This window comes from Petromyzon marinus, chromosome 13 (genome assembly GCF_048934315.1).
Source record: "Petromyzon marinus isolate PM22_M1 ecotype Great Lakes invasive population chromosome 13, UKy_Petmar_22M1.pri1.0, whole genome shotgun sequence".
Lineage (NCBI taxonomy): Eukaryota > Metazoa > Chordata > Hyperoartia > Petromyzontiformes > Petromyzontidae > Petromyzon > Petromyzon marinus.
In genome coordinates, this window is record NC_133679.1 from 4,504,044 (window position 1) to 4,531,736 (window position 27,693).

General features: G+C 49.2%; 1 protein-coding gene across 8 annotated transcripts in view; it reads left to right on the forward strand.

Annotated features, from left to right (window-relative positions):
- LOC116941870 (lactadherin-like) overlaps positions 1-18,745 on the forward strand; it is a 170,856-nt gene extending 152,111 nt beyond the window's left edge. For all 8 annotated transcript variants that reach the window (XM_076066716.1, XM_076066715.1, XM_076066717.1 and 5 more), the window contains 8 exons: positions 240-371; positions 3,141-3,254; positions 3,949-4,130; positions 4,416-4,571; positions 5,746-5,890; positions 8,184-8,368; positions 9,070-9,225; positions 10,237-18,745. In XM_076066716.1, coding sequence (XP_075922831.1) covers positions 240-371; positions 3,141-3,254; positions 3,949-4,130; positions 4,416-4,571; positions 5,746-5,890; positions 8,184-8,368; positions 9,070-9,225; positions 10,237-10,380 — 1,214 coding nt within the window. In that variant the 3' untranslated portion in view covers positions 10,381-18,745. The remainder of the gene's footprint in view (positions 1-239; positions 372-3,140; positions 3,255-3,948; positions 4,131-4,415; positions 4,572-5,745; positions 5,891-8,183; positions 8,369-9,069; positions 9,226-10,236) is intronic.
- Positions 18,746-27,693: the final 8,948 nt, after the last annotated feature.

Below are 27,693 nucleotides of genomic sequence, written 5' to 3' on the forward strand. Positions count from 1 at the left end.
GTGGCGGCGAGTGATATCACAACCATTTCTGAGGACTGTCTTAGGTCGAGCCAACCTTTAATGATATACCTAATGCAGTCTGTAAATATCCGTACTAGAGAGACAAAGACGGCCAGGCTTGGTACTGACCACACCAGGTTCCTTGCTAACGGCACTTGCCCCAACAGCCTGTGGAGGCTCTACGGGGGGATCTTTGTCTTTCGCGGTTTCTCATCACCGACCGCTTTCCTCGCTCGCAGGGCCCTGCAGCTCGAGCCCGTGCCACAACGGCGGGCAGTGCGAGGCGTCGCTCGGGGTGCGCGGAGACTCCATCGACGAGGAGTTCCACTGCAAGTGCCCGAGGGGCTTCAAGGGCCAACTCTGCACAGACAGTGGGTGGTGGCGCTGCACTCGCCGAGCCGGCGACGGCTCACAGGCCGCGTGTCACATGGCCCACGGGCCGCGTGTCACATGGCCCACAGGCCGCGTGTCACATGGCCCACGGGCCGCGTGTCACATGGCCCACCAGCCGCATGTCACATGGCTCACGGGCCACGTGTCACATGACCCACGGGCCGCGTGTCACATGGCCCACTGGCCGCATGTCACATGGCCCACGGGTCGCGTGTCACATTGCCCACGGGCCGCGTGTCACATGGCCCACCGGCCGCATGTCACATGGCTCACGGGCCGCGTGTCACATGGCCCACGGGCCGCGTGTCACATGGCCCACGGGCCGCGTGTCACATGGCCCACGGGCCGCGTGTCACATGGCCCACCGGCCGCGTGTCACATGGCCCACGGGCCGCGTGTCACATGGCCCACGGGCCGCGTGTCACATGGCCCATGGGCCGCATGTCACATGGCCCACGGGCCGCGTGTCACATGGCCCACGGGCCGCGTGTCACATGGCCCACGGGCCGCGTGTCACATGGCCCACGGGCCGCGTGTCACATGGCCCACGGGCCGCGTGTCACATGGCCCACGGGCCGCGTGTCACATGGCCCACGGGCCGCGTGTCACATGGCCCACGGGCCGCGTGTCACATGGCCCACGGGCCGCGTGTCACATGGCTCACAGGCCGCGTGTCACATGGCCCACGGGCCGCGTGTCACATGGCCCACGGGCCGCGTGTCACATGGCCCACTACTTTCACTTAATACAGTCCACCGGAGGCCGGCCACTTCCAAACGCCTCACACAAGCGATCATTTGGTATCACCGCCAAAGCACCTTAGCCGCACCAATTGGGTTCCAGGGGGCGTTATTTTTGAAGACCTGGCAACAACGCGGTGTTTCTAATTGGAGTGTATTCAAGTCGCTTATGTCACCGCAAGGGCCCCTTCACATTTGGTCGAGACGCACGCTATTTCCTTAATGGATAACGCTAAATTTTGTGTGTGTGTTAAATGCACGGCCCACTTAAGGTATTTGAAAGTCCTGTTTGGCCCTCGGTAGGACAATGTATGGTACCCCTGCGCTAAGCCAACACCAGCGCTGCGCTGAGGTACAAGGGGTCAGTAGGTTTCTAGGTGTTTCTGGGAATTTTAGAGGTTTTTTTGGGATGGGTTTGATCAGTAGGTGAGGCTACACACTCGGGGTGTGAGACTGCATCCGTTCATAGGTTGTAATAAATTATTTCACAAACAATAAATCCATCAAAACTACGTGTCAGGATCTACGATTTAACGCGTATGTAAATCACGTTCAAAGTGATTTTCTCGCGTTGTACTTTGGGCTGCACAATTGTACAAAATGACAGACAAAGCACAATTAATATCGATCAGATGGTAAAAAGTGAAAACCATAATTTACTTCAGAATGGAACCATGACTAAAAAACATGGCAGTAGGTGGGATCACTGAGGCTGATTTGTTCCAACCATTAGCGATGTGATCCACATAGCCCAATACACATTCCTGTGTTACCATTCCCCCGCCTGAGGCACATCAAAGCAAAGCATCCCTTTTGCTGCTGGAGCTTGCAAGACATGATAACGCCTCCTTTTACATATTTGTAATAAGTAAATGTATATTTTTACACAACCCATCGGCTGCACAGCCATTCCCTGGGAGTGCATTTTATGAGCAGCACTGGTTCAAAACAAGCCAACTCTGTGGACCGTTTTCAACATTGAGGCTCTCACCGGCAGAATCGGGCTCGCTTGAACCAATGCTGGCGGCAATTTTGCCCCATTTTTATCGACATGGGTCCTCTTTGGAAGAGATGGGCGAGGCATGGATCTCAGGAAATATCTTGATCAATGACAAGGAGTCTGTGCTCCTCATTATCTGCTTGTTTTAGTGGAATATTGGCGAGCCCAGATTGCTGAGAAAAAGTTATATGCTCAGGATTTCAGATTTATTTTCCACCTCACGTCCAAGTAAATTATGCCACGTCACATCAGCTTAAACTCAAGTCCTTAATCCCAGTTAAGTTCTTTGTTTTAGAAAAAATCGGGCAGACTGGGTTGACAGAGATGTTTAAGTACATCAAGAAACGCATTTTGTTCATCATTAAAACTTCAGCAAACATGCCAAAGCAGTGGGCTAATGTTTCAGACAATAGCCCTTCAATAAACCCACGACATCTCTCTACGTTCTAACGCAGCACTAATGAGAACGTTGGCGAGTATTTTATGATTTGCACTTTAAATTAAGCTGCTGTTAACAGTGACTGGCACAAAACAGACAACACGAACACCCAAAAACGTACTTCATGCTCCAGAAACGCGAGCAATTGTTTGACTTACCATTGGCTCAACCGGACAATTGGCAGCTCCTATTAGGACGGTTGGCTATGTACGGTGCGAAAGAAGTTCAACATACATACATACATACGACCAGTTTGCACAGCCTCCACACATGTGCAGGCAGCGCAAATTCCCACTCAGGCACACGGGGCCAGAGGGGCCCAGGCGCCAGGCTACAAAGAGGGGGCTGGCGGTGGCATCGGACAAGGGGGCCTCATTTAATTCCTCGCACAATGGCCCATGCCAACTACGATGGTTCATGCCAACCACAATAGTCCAATCACGATGGTACCATGCCAACCATGCTACGCCACTGCCAAGAGCAGCATTAGAGCGGTACGCATGACCAATGCCGGGGGAGGGAGAGCTGTGTTCAGACTAACGCGCGTTTCTCTCGATGTCCCGTCAAGACATCGACGAGTGTCTCGACAAGCCGTGTCAGAATGGTGGCATCTGCCGAGACCTCAAAGGGGACTACACGTGCGACTGCCCGGCCGACTACACCGGCAAGAACTGCCAGCTGCGTCAGTATCCCACGTACACGCGCACCAGCACCGAGTTTAATCGGAATCAGAATTGTTTATTTAGACTAGAGGAATCCGATGAGCTGTGAAGTATGGGCGGGTCAGCGAGTTACAACAGCAAACAATGCACAATAGAGATAATGGAGAGCAAGTCACTAAATATAAGTAAATAATAAACACTTTCATTATATAAGCCCGATTGATCAAAATTTGGCAAGGCAGCAAAACAACAACAAAACAGTCCCAGACCACACCAAGACAACAGCACACAGCAGTAGTAGTCCCTCAGTACAATGGCACCTTAACATTGAACTATCAATAAACAGGTAACGAAAAAAGTTACAAATCGCATTTGCAAATGTGACCATTATCGAGCACTAATCTTCCGCTTCAGGATATCTATTTTTTAAAGGAAGATTTACATGATGGCTGAGGGAGGAAAACGAAGGTTGTTCCACAACGTCGGTGCTGCAAATGGCAACGCAAACCCCAGCGGAGAAGCAACTGATGAGAGGCGCGTGGGCCCAGCGTGGGCCCAGCGTGGGCCCAGCGTGGGCCCAGCGTGGGCCCAGCGTGGGCCCAGCGTGGGCCCAGCGTGGGCCTTACGCGGCAACGCGACGGACACCGTTGCCGCGCAACGAGCCTGGTGCCGCGTCGACGTTTCACACTTTCTGAACTTGCTCGCCCCTCGCAGGCTGCGGGGCACCGCTGGGGATGGAAGGGGGCGGTATCAAGAGCTACCAGATCTCCGCCTCCTCCATGTACAGTGGCATATTTGGTCTGCAGAAGTGGTTCCCCTTCTACGCGCGCCTCAACCGCAATGGTCTGGTGAACGCGTGGACTCCCGACGATCAGGACAGGTCGGCCTGGATCCAGGTAAGTTCACCCCGGGCGAGATGTTAACTACCTCTCCCGGTATGCAGGAGGTTGTGGGTTTGATCCCGAGCCCTGACTCCCACTGTATATTTGACAGTTTGCGTGTTCTCTGTCCGTTGTCGCGTGGATTATTCTCCGGCCTTTCCCTCCACATTTCGAATCAATGTGCGTTTAGAGTATTTGGCTGCTACAAACTTCCACGTGGACGACCGCTTCTTCGAGCCATCGTTTGTGGCCAGGTCGCTTCCGATTGGAACGCGCGATCGTTGCTCGTCCTCTTCGCAGGTGGACCTGGGCCGCGCGATGCGCGTGAGCGGCGTGACGACGCAGGGCGCACGCCGCATGGGCAGCGCCGAGTACATCAAGAAGTTCACACTCGCGTTCAGCGATGACGGCAAGATGTGGAGCGGATACCGCGAGGCGCGCTCCACCAAGAACAGGGTCAGTGAGTCGGTGAACCGCACCCCCCGCCTGCCCCACCGCCCCTCCCCCAGCCCAGTGGGTGAGCGGTGTGAGGGAGCGGAGTGCATATGTAGTGAGTTCGACTGAGTCGCAGACGTAGACTTGGAGGCAACACATTTATTTAACGCCAACACACGGGGTAACTACCCCTCAACAGAATAACAACCTCTGGTGGTGACCACCAGACTAACTACACTAATTACAATGTAACTAGCTACATGACCACCAGACTAACTACACTAATTACAACGTAACTGGTGTAGTTAACGAGGTGGTGACCACCAGGCTAACTACACTAATTACAACGTAACGAGTTACTACGGACCAGGACCAACAGCTCGGGTCCAGGTCCACGTGTTGGAGACTTGTTGAACGGGGAACGTAGACGAAGGTGTCTTCAGGATGAACAACAACAACCACCCTGGTCCCTCTCGGGACCCGGATTATATTCTCTGCGGCGTGGCCGGCTCCGCCCTTGGCCATGACCACCTTCCAGAATCCTCGGGAAGGATCTGGCTCCCGACCACGTGACCACCCCTTGCCCCCACTTGGGGCCCCTTCGTACACTTAACTGGTCACGTGTCCTCTTGGGTCAAGCAGAGTGCCATGGCCGTTAGTAACCTCATTCCTACGGTCGGCACTCCCACACCCTGTCCTGTAGGGGTTGGCACTGCATGCCAAGCGTGGTGCCACTTAGCGCTATCAAGCAGTGCTCACCGGGCCTCTCTAGGACCGGCACTGCACAGTGACATCCCGCGATGTCACTGCACATAAATTAATTTTACAATTCGGTTTCCCCCCCACTCTCCACCCCACCAAGTTCTTACAGCCTTTCTCAATATGACGTCATAATTTTCTGACAGAATGCCCGTTATGAGCATTATTGATCTTAAAATTGCAATGATCAGGACGCTTTACGGGAGGTTTGTGTCGAGGGAAGTACAGTTTTAAGGACTTTTTTTACGCGATAATAGTACTATCAAAATGTGACATTCAATTACAAAGTTACGGGACACCGATATCACGAACATCGTAACGCCGTGAAGTTTAACATCGTGTCTTGAAAAATGACTTCGCGGCAGCAACGCCCCCCCCACCCACGTGGCTCGAATCATGAGAACCGCCGCGCTCGTCGTGGTCACGTCCCTCGCAGATTTTTCCCGGAAACTGGGACAACTCGACGCCGCGCGTGACGGCCCTCAGCCCGTCCATCACGAGCCGCTACGTGCGCCTGCTGCCCACGATCTGCCACAACCGCTGCACCCTGCGCATGGAGCTGCTGGGGTGCGAGCTCACCGGTGAGTGCGCGGCTATCGAGGAATGCATGGCCCACAGAGCGAGCGCGGGGTCCTCCAGTTTCCTACTGCACGTGAAGCAAAAACAACGCCTGAACTTCTCAAAAGTATCAGAATCCTCACGCGAGATTAGTCTCGGAGGCTGTACCTGGAACATTGACATCCCCCGACCGTGGTGGAGCTATCGAGTGTGCAGGCGGTGTAACTGCACCGGGGTCCGTGGGCTGGAGGGGACTGGGCGCCAGGTTTACAACGAAGGGGACGGGGGGGGGGGGTAGGGGAAGCGGAGATGAACAGCGGCAGGTCGGCTGGGGGGCCCGGCCGTGACGCCTTTAGACCTCGGTGATGTGGGCGGGCGGGCGGGTGGGCGAGTGGCTGTGATTGGTGGGCAGGCGTGTGTGTCACGTGACCAAGACGCCTCGGCCTACATCGTTGGAGACGCGCACGTGTTTACGATCGACACGAATCGCTTTGCCGACATCACGTTTAGGCAAATGAAGCTAACGAAACGAAGAAACGCCGTACAAACAAGACGGAAAAAAGAGCTGGAAAGCAATTGGGACACTAAAAACAGGACGAAGGAATAATGTGTTATTGAATTGAGTTGCACCATCGAATCGTAACAATTCATGGCATCACTGGGAAGGTTGAAATGTTACAATCCTCGTCTCCAGCTTCACAGGTTTTACAACCATGCCCTCTATTATGCCTTTCCAGCATCACAATTATGCATCGATAGTCAGACCAGGAATTCCCATTCATTAACTACTCCTTTTCTGATGGAAATCACCTTTTCCATGCATAGGATAAACTTTGTGGTCGCGTGTCAATTATCACGTGAACCAATTTCGGAACAAATGAAAAAAAACCACCAGCTTTTCCGACCGTCTTTGTTCCCTATCACCCTCAGTGCAGACAGAACCCATGAAATGGGAGCGGGGGGGGGAGCGAGGGAGGGATGTAGGAGAGGGAGGGAGGGAGGTATGGAAGGGAGGGGATGGATGAAGGGAGGGCGTGCGTGCGTGCGTAACGGGACAGACGCGATTAGAGAGAGCAGGATGAGTCGCTGGAGCGTAGAGCGCGCGAGCAAGAGCAGCGAGGTTTTTTACAGTGGCACTCGCGGGAGATGTGGGGCACCGGTGTAGAGGTGGCTGAAGGGGTGGACAGGGGGAGGGAGGGGGGGCGCGGGGGAGGGGGAGATTGCCAATGTCGGCTCATCTCGCCGATCCGGCGAGCGTCTTATCGGCGCATACAGCTGCCGCCAGCCGCCTCACAGGGAGGATTGACGTCGTTGCAATCTCCACTACCCTCCTGTGTCTTCACGGACCGGTGTAACAGTCAATCGCTTTGCTTACAACTTTGCTTGCATAGTTGAAGCTCCGAAGCAGGTCGCAGTAAAATGAGCAAAACAAAGGGGTGTCATTTCCCTTTCATGGCCAGATCCGCACAAAAGGGCGCATTATTTTAAACTTCCGCGGCGCGGAAGACAGATTATCTCTTATCGCGGTGATTAAATGGCCAAAAGGCAGCTTTGACTGCTTGATCCGGCGATGCAGCGCATTGCAAACTTTTGACTCTTGAAGATCCTTGGTCTTTCCTGTGTCATTGCTCAGATGCAATCGCCCGTCCCGTCCGTAAGAGCGGCACCCCCTCTCCCGTGGCTTCACATTCCCTTTTTTGGAGCGCGCGCTGTGCGACACGTAAAGCGCAGGCCCAGTGTTCGGCCGTTTCACAAATTAGATCGTAGACTTGGTGGGGGGGGGGGGGGGGGGGGGTACAATCCAAGCTTAGAATCAGGGCCGAAAAGGCCACAGAGAAGCGTGTGGAAATTCTCATCAGCCATGATTGTCCCTGGCTGGATGAAGGCCTCTCCAAGCTGACACCTATCCCCCAGAGTTCATGCATACGAGTTCCGTTTCCCAGGTGGACATACTCTCTGACTTATGGCTGGCGATCCGTTGTCAGTTTCTAATTACGTGTCTTGCTTTGGTCCACTTACTTTTGTTAATAATCAACACGATATCTAAATAATTTAATCCTAATTTGTAAATCTCCACTTGGTGCCCGCCTGTCCATCTGTCCGTCCACCCAAACCTATCCATCCATCCACCCACCCAAACACCCACCCACCCATCCATACACCCATCCATACACCCACCCACCCAACCACCCACCCATCCAACCACCCACCCACACATCCAACCACCCAACCACCCATCCACCCACCGAACCACCCATCCACCCACTCAACTCACCCACCCACCTATCCACCCATCCACCCGTCCACCAACCCCAGGCTGCTCAGAGCCACTGGGTGTGAAAGACGGGAGGATCAAGGACAAGCAGATGACGGCGTCCGGAGTGTTCCACACCCTGGGCCTCGACTTCTGGGGCTGGGAGCCGCACTTTGCCCGGCTCGACGCCACAGGCAGAGTCAACGCCTGGACCCCCGCCAGCTGCAACGAGCAGCAGTGGCTGCAGGTACCGTCTCTCTCCCCCTGTCCGCGTGGGGTTTTCTCTAGGCCCTCCGGTCGTACGAATGCACAAGGCTTTCACGGTCGTGCTGCGTAGTCAGTTACAGCATAGCTCAGGAGGACCCGGCTTGCTTTTCTTTTTCCACTGCGGAGGAACAGGGGCCATGCCGCCAACGCCGCACGCATTGAGCAAGTTGAGGAGCGCGTTCGTAATTGACACGGCGAAGCCGCATGTTCGCAACCAATGTCTTTATTAGGCCCCTGGCCCTGCTTGGCCTTGAACCTGGTGGCGAGATGTTAACTACCTTGCTTGGTATACAGGAGGTTGTGGGTTCGATCCCGACCCTGATGCCTGCTGTATAGTTAGAGTTTGCGTGTTCTCCCCATGGTCGCGTGGATATTTCTGCGGTTTTTCCCTCCACATTTAGAATCAATGTGCGTTTGGAGTATTTGGCTGATAGAAATATCCGTGTGATAAGCCACTTCGTTGGGCTGTCATTTGTGGCCAGGTAGCTTCTGAAAAAAAGAGGTATATATAGCTCAGCGGGCTTTACCGGGTAAAATACAAATCTAAATAGAAAATTTAATCCCGATTCAGAAGTCCCACGTTGCGGTTTGGTTCCGGCGCACCGACGCGGCGTTGGCGGGCCACGGGGCCTCAACGACACTGCCTCTAACCGGCACTATCCGCTCACCCCGCCACGCCAGGTGGACCTGCTGCGGCCGCGGCGAGTGTCGGGCGTGGTGACGCAGGGAGCGCGAGACCTCGGCACCGTGCAGTTCGTGCGCGCCTACAAGGTGGCGCACAGCGACGACGGCAAGAGCTGGACGCTCTACAAGGACGGGGCGAGCGGGCGCCCCAAGGTGGGTGGAAGCGGCGATGTGCGATGCGTGGCGTGTCCGAGTGCGAGGCGCTCACTTCGACTCGGAGCAGCGCCGCGTCGAGGAGCATGAACCATCGTCAAGCGAGCTCCGGTCGTCCTCGCAGCAGCAGCAGTAGTAGTAGTAGCAGCAGCAGTAGCAGCAGCAGTAGCAGCAGCAGCAGGAGCGGCGGCGGCAGCAGCAGCAGCTGTAGCAGCAGTAGCAGCAGCGGCGGCGGCGGCGGCAGCAGCAGCAGCTGTAGCAGCAGTAGTAGCTGCAGCAGCAGCTGTAGCAGCAGTAGTAGCAGCAGCAGCAGCAGCGGCGGCAGCGGCAGCAGCAGCAGCAGCGGCGTCGCGCGCTTTCAGATGCGCTTCCGTGGCCATCTGGAACGCTCTTGCTTCCAATATTGGGAAGCCACTGGATCGATGCACTTTTAAATCTCGATCGAACTGCTCTTTGTGTGTTTAGTTGGTTGTCCTTCCCCTGCACCTCCGATTAGCGCGGGTGGCTATGTAGGGTGCGAAGGAAGTTTAACGTGCATACACGCGGAGCGTGTTGCGGCTCATCGCAAACCATTCCAGTGCCCTGCTGCAATTTAACCAAGGGGACCGTAGCAGCAGCTGTCTTGGTCCGGCGCTAAGTGAACGCAGTGCCGGCCTGCAAATGGGCATCAGTCCTGCAGCAGTGCGAGGCGATGTCGCCCTGTGATTTGTTCGCAACGTGTGCGAGATATTTCCAACGAGGCAAATTCGGATGCTAACGCCAGCACACGCTGCAGAGCAGACGCCGTGTAGTATTTACGGTTCATTCGCCCGCAGATTTTACCAGGGCGGCCGCTGGGCTGAAACTGCAAACCTCTGCCCCCATTGCGATCCGTGAGTGGAACGCTTTGCCTCCTCCTACTCTTGACAAAAGCCTAATTTCTGTGGATAATGAGATATTGTGGCTATCAAGTTATTCCGCACAACCTCGTGCGGCATACGTTTAACCTGGCACGCCTGTTTCACGTCGCAGATCTTTGCCGGCAACTACGACAACAACACGCACAAGAAGAACATGTTCGAGTCGCCGTTCTGGGCGCGGTACGTGCGCATCCTGCCCACGGCGTGGTTCAACCGCATCACACTGCGCGTCGAAATCCTGGGCTGCGACGAGTGAGCTGGGGCATGCGAGCTCCGCCAATCGGCAAAGCACCACCTCCTCCTCTTCCTCCTCCTCATCTTCCCAAGCAGCCTCCTCGTCCCCTCTACCCCAGCCCACGTGAATTTAACTGACACCGGGGGAAAAAAAATGTATCGGCAGGGCGGGAGATATGCGGGGGTCCACATTTTGCATGGTGCGGTGGGGGGAGTGGGTGCCGCGTGTGTTTGTAAATCTTAACTCGTAATCGCGGTCAATGATTTATGCAGGAAATACTCTCGGTGAGTCTCAGAATTTGTTGACGAGGCTCCTCTCCTTTCCCGAGATGTCGGGCCCCGATTCCTGACTGAGTGTCTTGACTGTGGGAGGAGCCAGAAGTACCCAGAGATATCTAAAAAAAAAACACACACACTCAATAATCTATATAGGTACATCGACATCCTACTTGCTGCACTACCAGGAAGTGGCCACCTCGTGTCCCCCTGATACTCAGCATGCCACAGAGGCAAGCCAGGGAGTGAACCACTTTCAAGTCGAGGTGCCTCTCCCTTATTTATGGTCGAGTGCAGCAGTCGAAATGGCCACAGCAACTTTCCACCATCTTCGTTGCGTTGCAGCTTCCCTTGCAGCCGGAGAGACCGACGCAGTCTCCGGGTTAATGGCATGAGCGCGCCCTCCGGGCAACTTCCACAAATTCTTGACGCGCCAACCGCTCGCCCAGTGACAGAGCGCGTGTGTGCATGCGTGCGCGCGTGAGCGTCGCATAAATCCCGAGCTGAAGCCGCCGTTGGGTTGCGCCTCGAAAACCCATGACCACCCTCATCACCGACCCCCCCTTTGTTTCCACAAGAGGCCACTTGAGCGTGCACGTGGAGGACAGCAGAGCGCAAAGGGGATACAGGAAGGAGCAAGTTGCAGCTCTCAATTAAAGTAAACATTCGTGGGCTTTGGCAGCGACCTGACCACGCCAACTTTAATAAAGCATGACCATGCTCTTGCAGTTTTGTAACCGTTTGCCTGCCGAGAAATCGTAAAAGTTCGTGTAGCCTGTTTGAGTTTTTCGACACCTTCGCTCTCACAGAACTGGCATTGGTGTCCCTGCGGCTTCGGTGAATGCCGGCCCGTCAACAGCAAAACATCCACGCACCGATAATGAAGTGCCACGCGAGTTCACAATTTTGATTTGCTGCTGGTAGGGCTTCAGCAAGTTAATTTGCTCGGTGGGAACACAGGCAATGTTGCGTTCGTCGGGGGGGTGTCATGAAAGCTCTGTTGACATTACTCTAAATGAAACACGCTGTTGCTTCGAACATCGGCAGCACGAATGTGGAACCGTTACAATTCAAAACCCAAACGCAGACTCTGCTCTGCGCATGTGTGGACAACAGAATCATGTTACGCATTTTTGTCTTCTCACCGGGGGCCGCGCCGCGCCGGCCCGGCGTGGCTCAGGAGGCGCCGGGTTTTGTGTTTTTTCCCACCCCAGAGGTCGCGCTCCGTGCCACCGACGTCACACGCAGCGGACGACTCGAGCCGCGTGTGCACGCACCAAATCACAGGGCATGTTTACACAAACGAAGCATAATGAACGTCTACAGTGAGGGGCAAAAAGTATTTGATCCCCTGCTGATTTTGTACGTTTGCCCACCGGCGAAGAAATGATCAGTCTATAATTTTAATGGTAGGTTTATTTGAGCAGTGAGAGACAGAATAACAACAACATCCAGAAAAACGCATGTCAAAAATGTTATAAATTGATTGGCATGTTAATGAGGGAAATACGTATTTGACCCCTCTGCAAAACATGACTTAGTACTTGGTGGCAAAACCTTTGTTGGCAATCACAGAGGTCAGACGTTTCTTGTAGTTGGCCACCAGGTTGGCACACATCTCAGGAGGGATTTTGTCCCACTCCTCTTTGCAGATCTTCTCCAAGTCATTATGGTTTCGAGGCTGACGTTTGGCAACTCGAACCTTTAGCTCCCTCCACAGTTTTTCTATGGGATTAAGGTCTGGAAACTGGCTAGGCCACTCCAGGACCTTAATGTGCTTCTTCTTGAGCCACTCCTTTGTTGCCTTGGCCGTGTGTTTTGGGTCATTGTCATGCTGGAATACCCATCCACGACCCATTTTCAATGCCCTGGCTGAGGGAAGGAGGTTCTCACCCGAGATTTGATGGTACATGGCCCCGTCCATCGTCCCTTTGATGCGGTGAAGTTGTCCTGTCCCCTTAGCAGAAAAACACCCCCAAAGCATAATGTTTCCACCTCCATGTTTGTCGGTGGGGATGGTGTTCTTGGGGTCATAGGTAGCATTCCTCCTCCAAACACGGCGAGTTGAGTTGATGCCAAGGTGCTCCATTTTGGTCTCATCTGACCACAACACTTTCACCCAGTTGTCCTCTGCATCATTCAAATGTTCATTGGCAAACTTAAGACGGGCATGTATATGTGCTTTCTTGAGCAGGGGGACCTTGCGGGCGCTGCAGGATTTCAGTCCTTCACGGCGTAGTGTGTTGCCAATTGTTTTCTTGGTGACTATGGTCCCAGCTGCCTTGAGATCATTGACAAGATCCTCCCGTGTAGTTCTGGGCTGATTCATCACCGTTCTCATGATCATTGCAACTCCACGAGGTGAGATCTTGCATGGAGCCCCAGGCTGAGGGAGATTGACAGTTCTTTTGTGTTTCTTCCATTTGCGAATAATTGCACCAACTGTTGTCACCTTCTCACCAAGCTGCTTGGCAATGGTCTTGTAGCCCATTCCAGCCTTGTGTAGGTTTACAATCTTGTCCCTGACATCCTTGGAGAGCTCTTTGGTCTTGGCCATGGTGGAGAGTTTGGAATCTGATTGATTGCTTCTGTGGACAGGTGTCTTTTATACAGGTAACAAGATGAGATTAGGAGCACTCCCTTTAAGAGTGTGCTCCTAATCTCAGCTCGTTGCCTGTATAAAAGATACCTGGGAGCCAGAAATCTCTCTGATTGAGAGGGGGTCAAATACTTATTTCCCTCATTAAAATGCAAATCAATTTATAACATTTTTGACATGCGTTTTTCTGGATTGTCTTGTTATTCTGTCTCTCACTGTTCAAATAAACCTACCATTAAAATTATAGACTGATCATTTCTTTGTCAGTGGGCAAATGTACAAAATCAGCAGGGGATCAAATACTTTTTTCCCTCACTGTACGTACCACGCAAAAGAAGTTCAACGTACATACATACGTATCTCCCCCCCCACCTCCCCAATTTCAAGCGTGAAATTGGCATCATTTGAGAGATGAAGAAATTCCATTCGGATCTCGTGCAGCCAGCGATGCACACCGCTGTGGCAGAGATACTCTCGACGCAGAACTACTTGTGGAGTCAACAGGCCCGCTATTGATTCAAAAACGTGCTTTTGGCGCAAATCTTAGCGTGATGATTTTTCTTCACCGTTATTGGTGGCCGGGCTGAGACCATCAACTCGCGGCACTCGAGAGCGCGCTTTAATCACACAAAACCACAGCAAGAAAATTTGAAAAAAGTGGCAGTTATTTTTAACGTTAGCACCACGGAGAGCTATTTGACAGTTTGTTCAGATGAACGAGTCCATCTATGTTCGAAAAGAGGAGGGGGGAGACGAAAATAATTCCTCCTCCTCCAAACACGGCGAGTTGAGTTGACCACAACACTTTCACCCAGTTGTCCTCTGAATTATTCAGTTGTTCATTGGCAAACTTCAGACGGGCATGTACATGTGCTTTCTTGAGCAGGGGGACTTTGCGGGCGCTGCAGGATTTCAGTCCTTCATGGCGTAGTGTGTTACCAATTGTTTTCTTGGCGACTATGGTCCCAGCTGCCTTGAGATCATTGACAAGATCCTCCCGTGTAGTTCTGGGCTGATTCATCACCGTTCTCATGATCATTGCAACTCCACGAGGTGAGATCTTGCATGGAGCCCCAGGCCGAGGGAGATTGACAGTTCTTTTGTGTTTCTTCCATTTGCGAATAATCGCACCAACTGTTGTCACCTTCTCACCAAGCTGCTTGGCAATCGTCTTGTAGCCCATTCCAGCCTTGTGTAGGTCTATAATCTTGTCCCTGACATCCTTGGAGAGCTCTTTGGTCTTGGCCATGGTGGAGAGTTTGGAATCTGATTGATTGATTGCTTCTGTGGGCAGGTGTCTTTTATACAGGTAACAAGCTGAGATTAGGAGCACTCCCTTTAAGAGTGTGCTCCTAATCTCACCTCTTTACCTGTATAAAAGACACCTGGGAGCCAGAAATCTTTCTGATTGAGAGGGGGTCAAATACTTATTTCCCTCATTACAATGCAAATCAATTTATAATATTTTTGACATGCGTTTTTCTGGATTGTCTTGTTATTCTGTCTCTCACTGTTCAAATAAACCTACCATTAAAAGTATAGACTGATCATTTCTTTGTCAGTGGACAAACATACAAAATCAGCAGGGGATCAAATACTTTTTTCCCTCACTGTACGTACCACGTGAAAGAAGTTCAACGTACAAACATACGTATCTCCCCCCCCCCCCCCCCCCAATTTCAAGCGTGAAAGTGGCATCATTTGAGAGATGAAGAAATTCCATTCGGATCTCGTGCAGCCAGTGGTGCACACCGCTGTGGCAGAGATACTCTCGCTGCAGAACTACTTCTGGAGTCAACAGACCCGCTATCGATTCAAAAACGTGCTTTTGGCGCAAATCTTAGCGTGATGATTTTTCTTCACCGCTATTGGTGGCCGGGCTGAGACCATCAACTCGCGGCACTCGAGAGCGCGGTTTAATCACAGGCGGTCGCTCGGATTTGAACTCAGCATTTCAGGTCAAGCTGCGTAAATGTATATTGGTTCCCCGAAAAATTGTTTCCCCAATGGTAATATTTGTGTCGACCCGACTTATTTCCACCCCCCCCCCACCCCCCCGAGGGAATGGCAGGCGTTACGGTTGCGTGCTTGCCACGGCTTTCCGAGGTATGGCGCTAAAGTTGTCGCTATTATCATTATTATTACATTGACGTGTGGCAATATGTTCAGGGTCTAAGTGCCAATGTTGAGGTCAGCGAGCCACGAGAGGGCTTCTTCAGGAGACAAGAGTATGTGTCGTGTTTGATAATCCTCTGTTCAACGAGCGGAGGCTACAGTGGTTTACCACATGGGCCACAGTTTTGGTTGCATGGCCACAAATCGCACTAGTGTGGCCCCGTCTTTCATTTCCCATTCATGAAGGAGATGAGATCATCGGCCTGTTGGTGCTCGGATGCGATTGATGGTTCCACCAGCGTCTCTTGGAGGAATGTAAAAAAATTGTCTGGAGGGTTGAGCATCTGTTTCACGAATTTCGTCTGCAAAGCGGCGTTTGTACCGTGGCGTTTCAGTTAATAATTTGCATGGGTATAGTCTTTCAATGTGAAATGAGTGGTTGCTTTGTCTTACCAAAAAATAAAGGGGGTACAATTATTTGGAAGGTGAGCCAGTGATCCTGGATACTGGTCCATTCGGCAGAACAAATATTCATTTCTAAGGGGGTTCGGGTTGGGCACGCGTTTCCTAAGACTGGTTTAGCTCTGATGTTGGTGGCATTAGCCCCTCTCAGCTGCCCTTGCCACCTTAAATGTACTTCTGCTTCCTGAAATGATAATTATTATATCCACACACACACAGACACACAGTGGCCTCTTTATCTTTGTAGGCCAGATTTTTTTTAATGCAGTGATGCATAAATCACTCGGTGGATGAATGAAGGAATTATGCACAAGTGAACTTTTGCATGATATATTAAATGGGCAAATTAATTTGATAAGTTATTGGATCACCGTAATTGAATAATGAACATGAAATTAATAAACGACCAAGTTAATGGATGATGATGATGATAATGATGAACAATATACTTTGTTGTAAGAGATGTAATGACTTGGGAGCCAATATTATCACCTCATTGTATCAGGCTTTGTATTTTGATAACTACAATATAACGTATAAGCACAGATAATGAATCACAATTATAGTATTCCTGGTTATTTCGGTAAAGTCACGTAGAAGGGAAACAATAAAATAATAAAAATATAAAACAATACAATTCTCCCGACGTTTCGACTGCAACGCAAGCAATCACCATCAGGTGTGAAAACCACAGCAAGAAAATTTGAAAAAAGTGGCGGTTATTTTTAACGTTAGCACCACGGAGAGCGATTTGGCAGTTTGTTCAGATGGACGAGTCCATCTATGTTCGGAAAAGAGGGGGGAGACGAAAATAATGGATGCGGTCTGAAAGCCACCGTAAGCGTGAACAATCAATTAAGACCCGCATCCATTATTTTCGTCTCCCCCCTCCTCTTTTCCGAACATAGATGGACTCGTCCATCTGAACAAACTGTCAAATCGCTCTCCGCGGTGCTGTTAAAAATAACCGCCACTTTTTTCAAATTTTCTTGCTGTGGTTTTCACACCTGATGATGATTGCTTGTGTTGCAGTCGAAACGTCGTGAGAATTTTATTGTTTTATATTTTTATTATTTTATTGTTTCCCTTCTACGTGACTTTACCGAAAAAACCAAGAATATGAATCCCTGCAGTCATGAAAGCTTTAAATTACAATTATAGTGTTTGTACAACTGATAATAAAGCATCCCGTGGAACATCACGATAAGTGATTATTCACAAAATTGAGAAGAACTCCTGAAGTGTGAATAGAGGATCGTGGGGCTCTACAGAGGTGAATGGAGATTCACAGATCTCTGTGTAAGCTAATGGAGGGCGCCACGGTGGTGAGATGTTAACTACCTTGCCTGGTATACAGGATGTCGTGGGTTCGATCTCGACCCTGATGCCTGTATATTTCGAGTTTGTGTGTTCTCCCTGTGGTCGTGTGGATTTGCCTCCGGGTCCTCCGGTTTTTTCCTTCCACATTTAGAATCAACGTGCGTTTAGAGTGTGTGGGCTGCTATACAATTCCACGTGATAATCCACTTCGTTGAGCTATCATTTGTGGCAAGGTCGCTTCTGAAAGAGCTACATAGCTCAGTGGGCCTTACCTGGTAAAATAACAAACAAAAAATACATAGTGTTTCATTTTACTCTATGAATGGAGATTCGAGCTTTACCGGATTAGCACGGTTGGCTACGTACGGTGTGAAGTAAGTTCACCGTATGTACGTAGAGGAGATAAAAATATCAGGTGAGAGAATGGGATTCGCGAACTCGCGTGTGGGTCTGTGTCGTAGAGGAACTGTGGGCGAGAACAGGGATCACGGCAAGCCGAGTAAGGGAGCTGCCCTCACTCCAGGGTCGTACCACCAGCTGGAGAGACACAAGTAGACGATTGAAGGGAGTTTGCATTGTCTGTACGCACGTTGAACTTTTTTCACGCCGTACGTAGCCAGCCGCGCTAATCGGAGGCGCGGGTTCTAAAGGAATCAGTTTTCAACCTCTCATATTGCAGGATTCTGTTACTCAACATTTATTAATGCATCTTTGCGTCTATAAAAACGTTGAATGTTAATTAACAAAAAAAATTGAACGTGTTTTCCTCAGTGAAGTGTTTCCTTTGCTCACGTGAGAAACTGTGCAAGCGTTCATCTCCGTGAATGGCCCTCAGCCAGTGGTGGAAATTCCACATTCCCATGTAAGGGGCCAGCCTGTCTATAGGACGGCCACTGTGGAATTGTCGCGCAATTGTACTCATGTCGCTAACGAGTTGAGTGCTCTGTCAGTACTCTCTGGATGATTGAGAGTAAATTAAAATGAAAACCAAAACTTTAAACATTTGTGTCACTAAGTATGGAATAAGTGCTCCCTAACAATGTTAACAATCACTGCTGTTGACGATGAATGCTTCAATCAAAAGTATTATTTTCACTTTGCATTCCATTTCAATCCGCGAGAATTTTTAGACTGTCCAGTATTTAGCCAACCATTAGTGGCGACGAGCGTGCATTTTGTCTTCACATTAACCGAACTAGCGTAAGAACTGTAAACACTGCATCGTACTCCGAGCTAGCAGTGCATACCATCATCTGTACATCATAAGAAATAATAAAAATTCATTTTTTTGGGGGGGGGGGGGGTTAAATACAAAAGAAACAAAAATGCTGTTCTTAGCTCTTTCGGTAAAGTCACGTTGAAGGGAAACAATAAAATAATAAAATATATATATAAAACAATAAAAATTCTCTCACGACGTTTCGACCATAACACAAACGGTCGTCATCAGGTGTGTCGGTTTGCATTATGGTCGAAACGTCGTGAGAATTGTTATTGTTTTATATATTTTTTATTATTTTATTGTTTCCCTTCAACGTGACTTTACCGAAAGAGCTAAGAATATGAATTACTGCAGTCACGAAAGCTTTAAATAAAAACAAATGCTGTTGCTCAATACTTTGCCCTCCGTGAGGTTAACCGACTTGTGTGCGCGTGATGGCATGAATTTGGGGGCTGTCACCTGTCCCGTTTATTTTTCTCACACTCCTCAAGCAGGACCCTTCTCTCTTTGAGACTGCAGCCGTCCCCAATAAATCTGTCCAGTCTCCCCGGGGACGTTAAAAAGTCCCAGTTTGTACACGTCAGTTGTAAAACACGACCGTAATTGTACCAATGCTACACTTGAGACGTCGCATTCACCAGGTCTATCAGTGGTTTGGAGAAGTGCTTCTTGTCACGATGTGTGCCCAGCTTCTTTTTTTGTATCTCAAAGCATTGGCAACCCTCGAATATAAATGCATCAATGAAAATACTGTATACATCCAGAAAGTGAGCAGCGCATATATAACGACTCCTCGTTTCATCCCGTAAAAATTATGCTTTCACGATTCTTAAGCTCACGATGCATGCATCGAGTCGTACCGTTTACTAACCTGGTACGTTCAATTTGTTCGAATAATAATAATACGCACGTGATGTGTACATCTTACAAATTCGGCTAATGCGGGATGGAAAAACAAGGAATGAGTGCCATTGCAAATCGGATGGATAAACCTGCGATAATATATATATTTTCATCATTAAATGTAAGTGACAATTTATAAAATGGCTGGAGGTGGACGGTTCATCATTACACGCCTGCAAACACAGGCTCGTTCCCCCGGTGCTCACGAGGAACGATGGCGACGGGAGACATGTACACGTCGGTCTAAATCGTTTTTTCTGCCGATTATTGCTTGCGGCGCAGGAAGCCAGCAACCAGGTGGAACGTGACTGCAGAATTGATCCTCATGGCGGTACCCCGGGTTACCAAATAATACAAAATGGGGCCGAGGCAATGAAATATTTTATTTCTGGGATACTATTTTTTGTTAACAGGGGTGTTAACTCCGCGACCGGGGTACCAATAAATCCTAAATCAGTGCCACTCCGCGATGTCGAAACGCCAAACATAAGCATTAAAAAATCCGTTATCGAAAAATTAAAATTTGAATAGTGCATCGTGTACAGCTCGTCGAGATGAGTCGATTGCCGCATCGCCGACCATCAACAGACTAAAAATGACTGCATCACCGACATTATGCGAGAGCCGGGGTACTCCGGGTTACCGCCATAAGGTTCATTTGTCCGTGTTATTGTTTTTAATGCCAAATATTGGCAGAAACTGCCCTTCCACCTACCCATTAAGTATACACACTGTCCTTTAAAAAAAGTGGCAAATCTGCACAAATTTTGAACCACCAAAATATTTGACAAACTTATATTATAACAGTTGTGGCACATTCACCGACCGCTTTATGTTTTTACGTATATATATTTTTCTGTTTGGCTTCTGTGGTCCTCCCATACGATTTGCACAGTTAGTACGTTTGGCTACGTACGGTGCGAAAGAACTTCAACGTGCGTGCGTGTGTACAGCACTTGCACTTTTCAAACGACACCGACCAGGGAAAAAAAAACCTCCCACTCTCAGAGAAACGCAGAGGCAACGGCAACATGCTGAGGGTTACAGATGTGCGACTTCGACTTCACACAGCGCCGTCACGCCGAGACAATAAATCTGCAAGAGAGCGTCTCTTTACCACCGCCGCTGGTTTGTCCAAATGTAACGCTTCAGTGCTCGCCATTCCCCAAATTCAAACGTGTCGTCACGGCGAGGGCACGACATTTTGTGCTGCACTTTTGCGCAACGTGCTTTTGATTGGTGTCACTTTTAAACAATTTAGATGGCGTCGAAATCCAGCAAATGTCGTGTTCCCCAGCCAAAACACATTCTCGTGTGTTGAGGTCAGTGTCCGTGCGCACGGCTGACCCTCTCTCGTGCCATGTGTCTGCCTCAGAAGGTGGTTGCCTCAGAAGGTGGTTGCCTCAGAAGGTGGTTGCTCACAGCATTTGTCAATAATCTATGAAGGTAAATGGAGCATCTTAGTCTATGTGTGGGGGGGGAATGGTAGTGCAGTGCTGTGTGGACTGCACTATCATCTCAGCCACTTGGGTTTAATGTTTGGCCATGCCTATCCAAATTTGTCTTGGGCCCTTCTTTGGACGGGTCTTAACTATGAATATTTCCAAGTGAGACATGCCAAAAAATACTTGCTTGTAAAAGGTCAAGCCCGTGTTGCTGGCAAATTTAAATGTTAAATGTGAAATGTAATTTAATATGAAATGTGCCTGCCACCTACCTCGTTTTTGATTGACATGTTTGGCGACGCATTTCCACTCAGCCCGAATGCAGGCCTGAGAGAATTCAGGCCAGCCTGTGAAGTGAAACTGGCCCCGATAATTCCTGCCTTCTGCCTGGGGTTTGGGAGAAACTTCCGTGCATCCTTTGTTTTCTGTGGTTCATGGAAGCAAGGTTATATTGTGCCACCCCGGGCCGTACTAGGTACTCACTAATAGCACCTGCCCCAAGAGTCTATAAGGCTAGTGGGGGGAGTCTTTGTGCGTTTACATGTGTATGTGGGGTTTGGTAGCATAACGGTTAGCGCGTTGTGCTACTGAACCTGGCGACCCGAGTTCGATTCCCGCTCACGGTCAACACGAGTGACGATTATCTGAACCGGTCCTGGGCCTCCCCTAGGTCAACTCAGCCTCGAATTAGTAGCTGGTGCAGTGTGTAAACATCGCCACTTGGGAGTCTAAGGTAGGCACGTGTGGTGTTGGCCACCAACCCCCTCGTGTGCTGTTCTGGCCTTCACAGGTGCTCGCTAACAGCACTTGCTCCGACAGCCTCTTAGGGCTCTACGGGGGATCTTTGTCTTACATGTGTATGACCTTGCTTGGTTCAATTCATGGCCATGTCAGGGAATAATGTGAACCTGGTCTTGACCTCCCATAGGTTGACTCAACTCAAACTAAGCACCTACAGCGGTGTCATCTGTAATAGCACCTGGGAGTTTCAGCTGTGTTGCACTCACAACTCGTGGGATGGGGGTAAGACAAGACGAAGGTGCAGGATGCAATGGGAAGAGAGAATTTGCTTTCATAGTGCACTGAAACGCCTCGAAACCCACACCTGTGTTTCCACATGTAATAATCGCAGGTGTACCAGTGGCATCGCTGCAGTGTTACAGCCGTGCCCTCTAATACGCCACACTCCGCAACATGACGGGATTGCGTTTTTTTCATTCATAAAAACCCATGTACAACAAAATGTAACCGCTGCACTGCGATGATACGGAATGTAACAACACGGCTCTGTAGCTAGAAGGCGAAGGGGGACACGCTTTCGCCAATGTTATCCACAACAACGTTATACGTCCTAAACTTGATTTGAAGCTTTCGTGACTGCAGGAATGACTCTTTGGTTCTTTCGGTACAGTCACGTAGGAAGAAAATAAATAAAATAATAGAATACGAAGTTTCGATTGCAACACAAGCAATCGTCATCAGGTAGAAAACAAATCAGTGAACTTAGAAATATAATGCAATACAACACAGAGAGTCGGCTAACACAACAGTCAACACCCCACCTGGTTGATTACGTTCTTCCAAAAATGCTAAATTTGAGAGAGAGACAAAACACAGACACGGAGACACACAGACACACAAGCAGAGAGAGACAACGCAGAGACACATACAGAGAGACACACACCATTATACGTCTTCTAACATTTTTGATTCGTGAAGCAAAGGGTTGCGAAGCATTAATGCAAACAACATATCTATTTTAACAAAATAACATGTTCTGATGACATTTATTACAGCATTCCAATGGACAAGAACTGCAGAGAAATTATCGAACCAAATATCTGGCAGAATTTGCGTTGGCAGCGACGCGCGAGAACAAATAACAAAACTAACTGAATGCATTCGTCAATAGCACTGCGTTCAAAAAGAAAAAAAAAATCTATATAATTGGTAACTTTCATGGCCAGAGCGTTCGAGTGGTTAAGAGCATCCATTCTTACCTCTCTGGTCTCTGTGTATTTTATAAACACTCGCCTTTTGCCCGTCCAAGGACGGGTGTATTGCGGTAAATCTGAAACTTGCAAGCGAAAATCAGACCGGGACGTGATATTCATTGCATCCATTGGTGTGCAATTTGTAAGGGCGCGTTGACACAGACCTATTTCATTTTAAGGTTATCCCTGGTTCATCATGACGTCCTTTTTACTTCGATGTCTCAATAGCGTTACGGAGATCGCGTGACGTGAAGGTTCTGCCTTTGTAGTGAGGGTTGTGAGTTGGCGCCGCGGAGGGGGGAGGAGGCGCCTCGCCCCCCATGTGGAGTGACGTCAGCCACTCATGATTATTAATGAGGGGGGTGTCCATTTGGAGGAAGTCACCTGGTCATGATTATTAATGAGGAGGGCTGTTCGATGTGGAGTGACGTCACCTGCTCATGATTATTAATGAGGGGGGAGGTTCTCCGTGCGGAGTGACGTCACCCGCTCATGATTATTAATGAGGGGGGTGGGTCCATGTGGAGGACGTAACCTCTTCATGATTATTAATGAGGGGGGCTGGTCGATGTGGAGTGACGTCACACGCGGGACACACAGACATTATTGGCTGATTCATAATAAAGGTTTTTGGTTTAGATCGCGTTGTTTATAAATGTGTCGTAACCCTCCACCACCCGACACGGCCAATCAGCAAAAAAAGTGTCACGTTGACAAAAGACAAATAATTCACTACTTTAGCCCACCGGTGTGTTGAAGAGTGAATCCACAACATTTACAGTTTGAGTACTGTGACGTTTCGCTGGTAATTACATCCAGCATCATCGGGCAATTCGCCAGAATGGTAAAGCCCTCTCCACTTGCTCCCGGTTTTAAATAGAGCAGCAGGGTGACGTCATTGTTAAACGGGCGAGGGACTCTTGGGAGTCCAGGATAAGAGTGTCATTCGCAAGGGTGACCTGGTGAGCTACAATGATGACAACAGCAACAACAACCACAGCAGCAGCGAAGCAAAATATAAAATCCAAGCTGATACAACCGCATTACAGGAGAAACCCAAATACGACACAAACATAAGGGGCCGTTCATAAATGACGTCACGCGATTTTGGACGATTTTTTACCCCCCCGCCCCCGTCGTCACAGACCCCCCTCAAATATGACGTCACAAAGCTCTGCCCCCCCCCCCAAAAAAAAATCAAACATGCTTCAAATAGCTTTAAACTATTGTCATTGTAGTGCGTATTTAATGTGGCGCTGCACTCTGATGTTGTAGGAGAAAACATTTATTGAAAAGTCTATTTAATTAAGTAGAACGTGTTGTCTATATTTATTTAAAGTAGCGCTTTTTTACGTGACGTCATATTTCTCAAACCTCCCCCCCCCTTCGTCACAAATGTCTGACCCCCCCCCCCCCCAGGTGTGTGACGTCATTTATGGATGGCCCCTAATTTAAGAGTAAAGAAAACAATCAATGTCTTGTGAAGATGGCGACGTATACTTTACGTATTCATCTTCAAGATTAGAGATGTTTGTGTGTTGGGCTGCATCTTTAAGAACCCGATATCCCTCTACCGACAGTATAGTGAAATATTCACTGCAGTGTGTAATGTTCAGGGCAAGGCAGGAGAGACGTCTACAAGGATTATTCAATAGCACCCTCCACTGGCAGAGATAGCCAATTCACTTATCTTCCATTCTAAACACTAAACTGTATTTCCACTCCAGAAATTCACGCACCATATATATACTCTTCTTGGTTCTTTCGGTAAAGCCACATAGAAGGGAAAACATAAAATAATAAAATAACAAAAATAAAATTCTCACGACGTTTCGATTTTCAGAAAAAAAACGCCACTTTTTTCAAAATTTTCTTGCTGTGGTTTTCACACCTGATGATGATTGCTTGTGTTGCAATCGAAACGTCGTGAGAATTTTATTGTTTTATTTTTATTATTTTATTATTTCTCTTCTACGTGACTTTACCGAAAGAACCAATAATATGAATCCCTGCAGTCGCGAAAGCTTTAAATTGAAATTCACATATACATACTCTTCGTCTATGAATACAAAATATTTTTAATTCAAATTTTTAAACAGAATGATAATGTTTATGGTCACAATGCATCATCCCTGTTCAATCAAACAATGGGGCAACTCTCGTGTCTGCTGGAGATCCCATGCTTGTGGTGGGAAACCTGCATTCACCTGGCAGGGAAAAGTCCTTCAACAGCGTGATTTCCATGGGACACTTTCGCCAGTATCAAGTTATTGAATTCTGAAATGGCTTCATGCCCTTCCTGGTGTAAATGCAGGTGGTGAGATGTTCAAACGCCAAGTAGACACCGATCAAAATGCATCGATGTCTGCGCAACCATATACCAGCGGTAAAAAAACGCAAAGAAATATGCTTTGATGATACACTGTCCTGGATACTGATTGCCCTGCACCAGAGACAGTCTCCTTTATGGCTTTGTCTCACCAGTGCTAGACAAAAGGCTGTAAAAAGGCGAGCAGTACAAGGGCAATGCAAACACCAAAGCATCCATAGCGTAGGCTGAGCAGTTAAAGGACCCTTTCACCAGTATCAAGATATTGAACGATAAAATAAAGGTTTTACCATTTCTGCTGGAAATTAAATTGGCTTGTAATTTGGTGTCTACTTGGTGTTTGAATATCTCAACACTTATCTTTATTCCAGATAGGGTAAAGCCTTTTTTTATATCATTCAACGAGACGATTACTATTGAGCCACTAATTTAATGACGGAAGGACAAAAGTTCAGGTCATCAAATGTATCCCCGCAATGCGATTTTGCTGCGGCTATCATTTAATGAGACAAATAATCCATTTGAACTCTCGGAGATCGGTGCGTGTACCAACCCCTGTCTTAGAGAACAGTCATAAAATGTGGATATCAGAGAACTACCTCTGAGATTCAGAAGTCATTCTCTGTGACCTAGAATCCACACTCGGCAGCATAGCTTTCCCGCTTGCCCTATAACACAATCACGTGTCGCACGACGGTGAAATCAACGGAGCTGGAATAAAAAAAATACATTTTTTGTTCATGCAGTCATCGGCTTTCACAAATGTAAATACATCAAAATAACAATTCTCAGAATCCGCGTTCTTCCAAATCGCATTGCCTCTTGTCCTCAGCCCATCACACCTCGGATCGCTAAAACGATTCATGATTTGCGAGCCGCTTCAACGGCGGCGATCCGTAGAAGCGGCGTGTGCCCTCCCGCGGAATGGAAACGTCGAATTTCCACCACAGGCTCAGGGTCACCAGCGGGGGTCGGGAGGCGGGGGGAGGGGGCCGCGGTGCGGGCAGGGGGGCGGGGTGCGGGGGAGACCAAGCGGTGCTTCACTACTCACTTGAGCAAGGAAGGGGTGGGAGTGGGGAAAGGGGTGGGGGTAGGGGGTGGGGGTAGGGGTGTGGCTGGGGGTAGGGGCGAGGGGGTGGGGGCGAGGGGGTGGGAGGGCCATTCGGGCTCTGTAATGAAATCGGCTGCTTTCCAGATTGCCTCGAGACAGCGACCATTCCGCATTAACACCCAGACACGGCGACCCATTGCGACACACGCAGGCGCGGGTAACGACAACACCCCCCCGCCCCCCATTTATGACAAATTGCGTTTCTAAGCAACACAGCATGCTCAGGGTCCCTGCTTTCGCCCAATTAAAAACATGCCCCGCACATGTTCTCCGTGGTGGGTGTTGCTCAGTAGCTGCTCTTCGACGTGGTTCCCACCCCTACCCCTCTCCAAGGTATGTGGGGTGCCCCAGCTCACTCAGCGTGGCACCGTGATGCATCATCACACCGTTCGTAACCTCCCGCGGAAAATTATTTAAATTTAAAATCAAATGCTGCAACCTCCTTTGCTGAATGAATGGAAAAATCAAATTACGCATATTGCCGCACGTGGCGTGATACGATTGCATTTTATTTTATTTATTTCTGAATTCACTCCTGTGCAGAAATGGTGAAATGGCATGCAAAAGGGGTCCCTGGTTTTAACCAGGTTGGCGAGCCATTGAAATTGAGAGTCTCTTTCGCGAGGGATATATCTCATCAATATATCCATGGGACCCTTTTTTGGCATTGTTCCTTCTCTGCTATGACACTGGTGAGACAAGGCCATATAAAAGGCTGTATCTGTTGTAGGACAATCAGTTGCAAAGACAATACGTTTATTCAGTTTAACACGTAGGCTTTCGCGACCAATATCATCCATAAGGTTTTTTTTTGGGTTAGATCGCCTGATGAAGCTAGTTGTAAAACGTCGTACTCAGATTGTAAATGTTGTGGTTGGGCTCGCCAACACACCGGTGTGCTGTACTAGTGACGAATTGGCCACGTTCTGTTTACGTGACAACCCTTACTAGTTGGTTGTGTCGGGTGGTGGCGGGTTTAACGACACATTTATATATTTACGCGATCTAACCCTAAACCCCTCTATTATGGATGCGTATATAATTATCAGAGCATGCTTGTTTGCATGTTTTGCCACACGTACGTGTGGTTAATGCAGACTTGACGCCTGGCAAAGGGTATCTATTTGGACATCTTAACGCCTGTTTTACTATCAGAAATGGTATAAAACCTCCGATTCGCCGGATTGTCTACGTACGGTGCACAAGCCCAACGTACAAAAAGTAGCACTGGCCGTAGACAATCGGTCAAATTAGACGAAATCTCCGTTGTATATGGCGAGAGGAGCTGTGAGCTGCTATGCTCTTCTCCTATGGTGGAGAACGATCCGACTGGGGACAGCCACCGTTGACTTGCCACGTCGTGATTGATACTCGTTTGAACGACCATCGGGGGTTTAAACTCGCATCCTACCAAACGCGAGTCAAATGTTTCCTAACGATGGAATTTTCTCGGATGCAGTTCGAGAGAAACCTCTTGATTCATTTAGAAAGTCACATCCAGGTCAATCTCGAGTGTTGCTTTTGGACTGTGATACTGGCACACAGTGTGGCCTACTTTT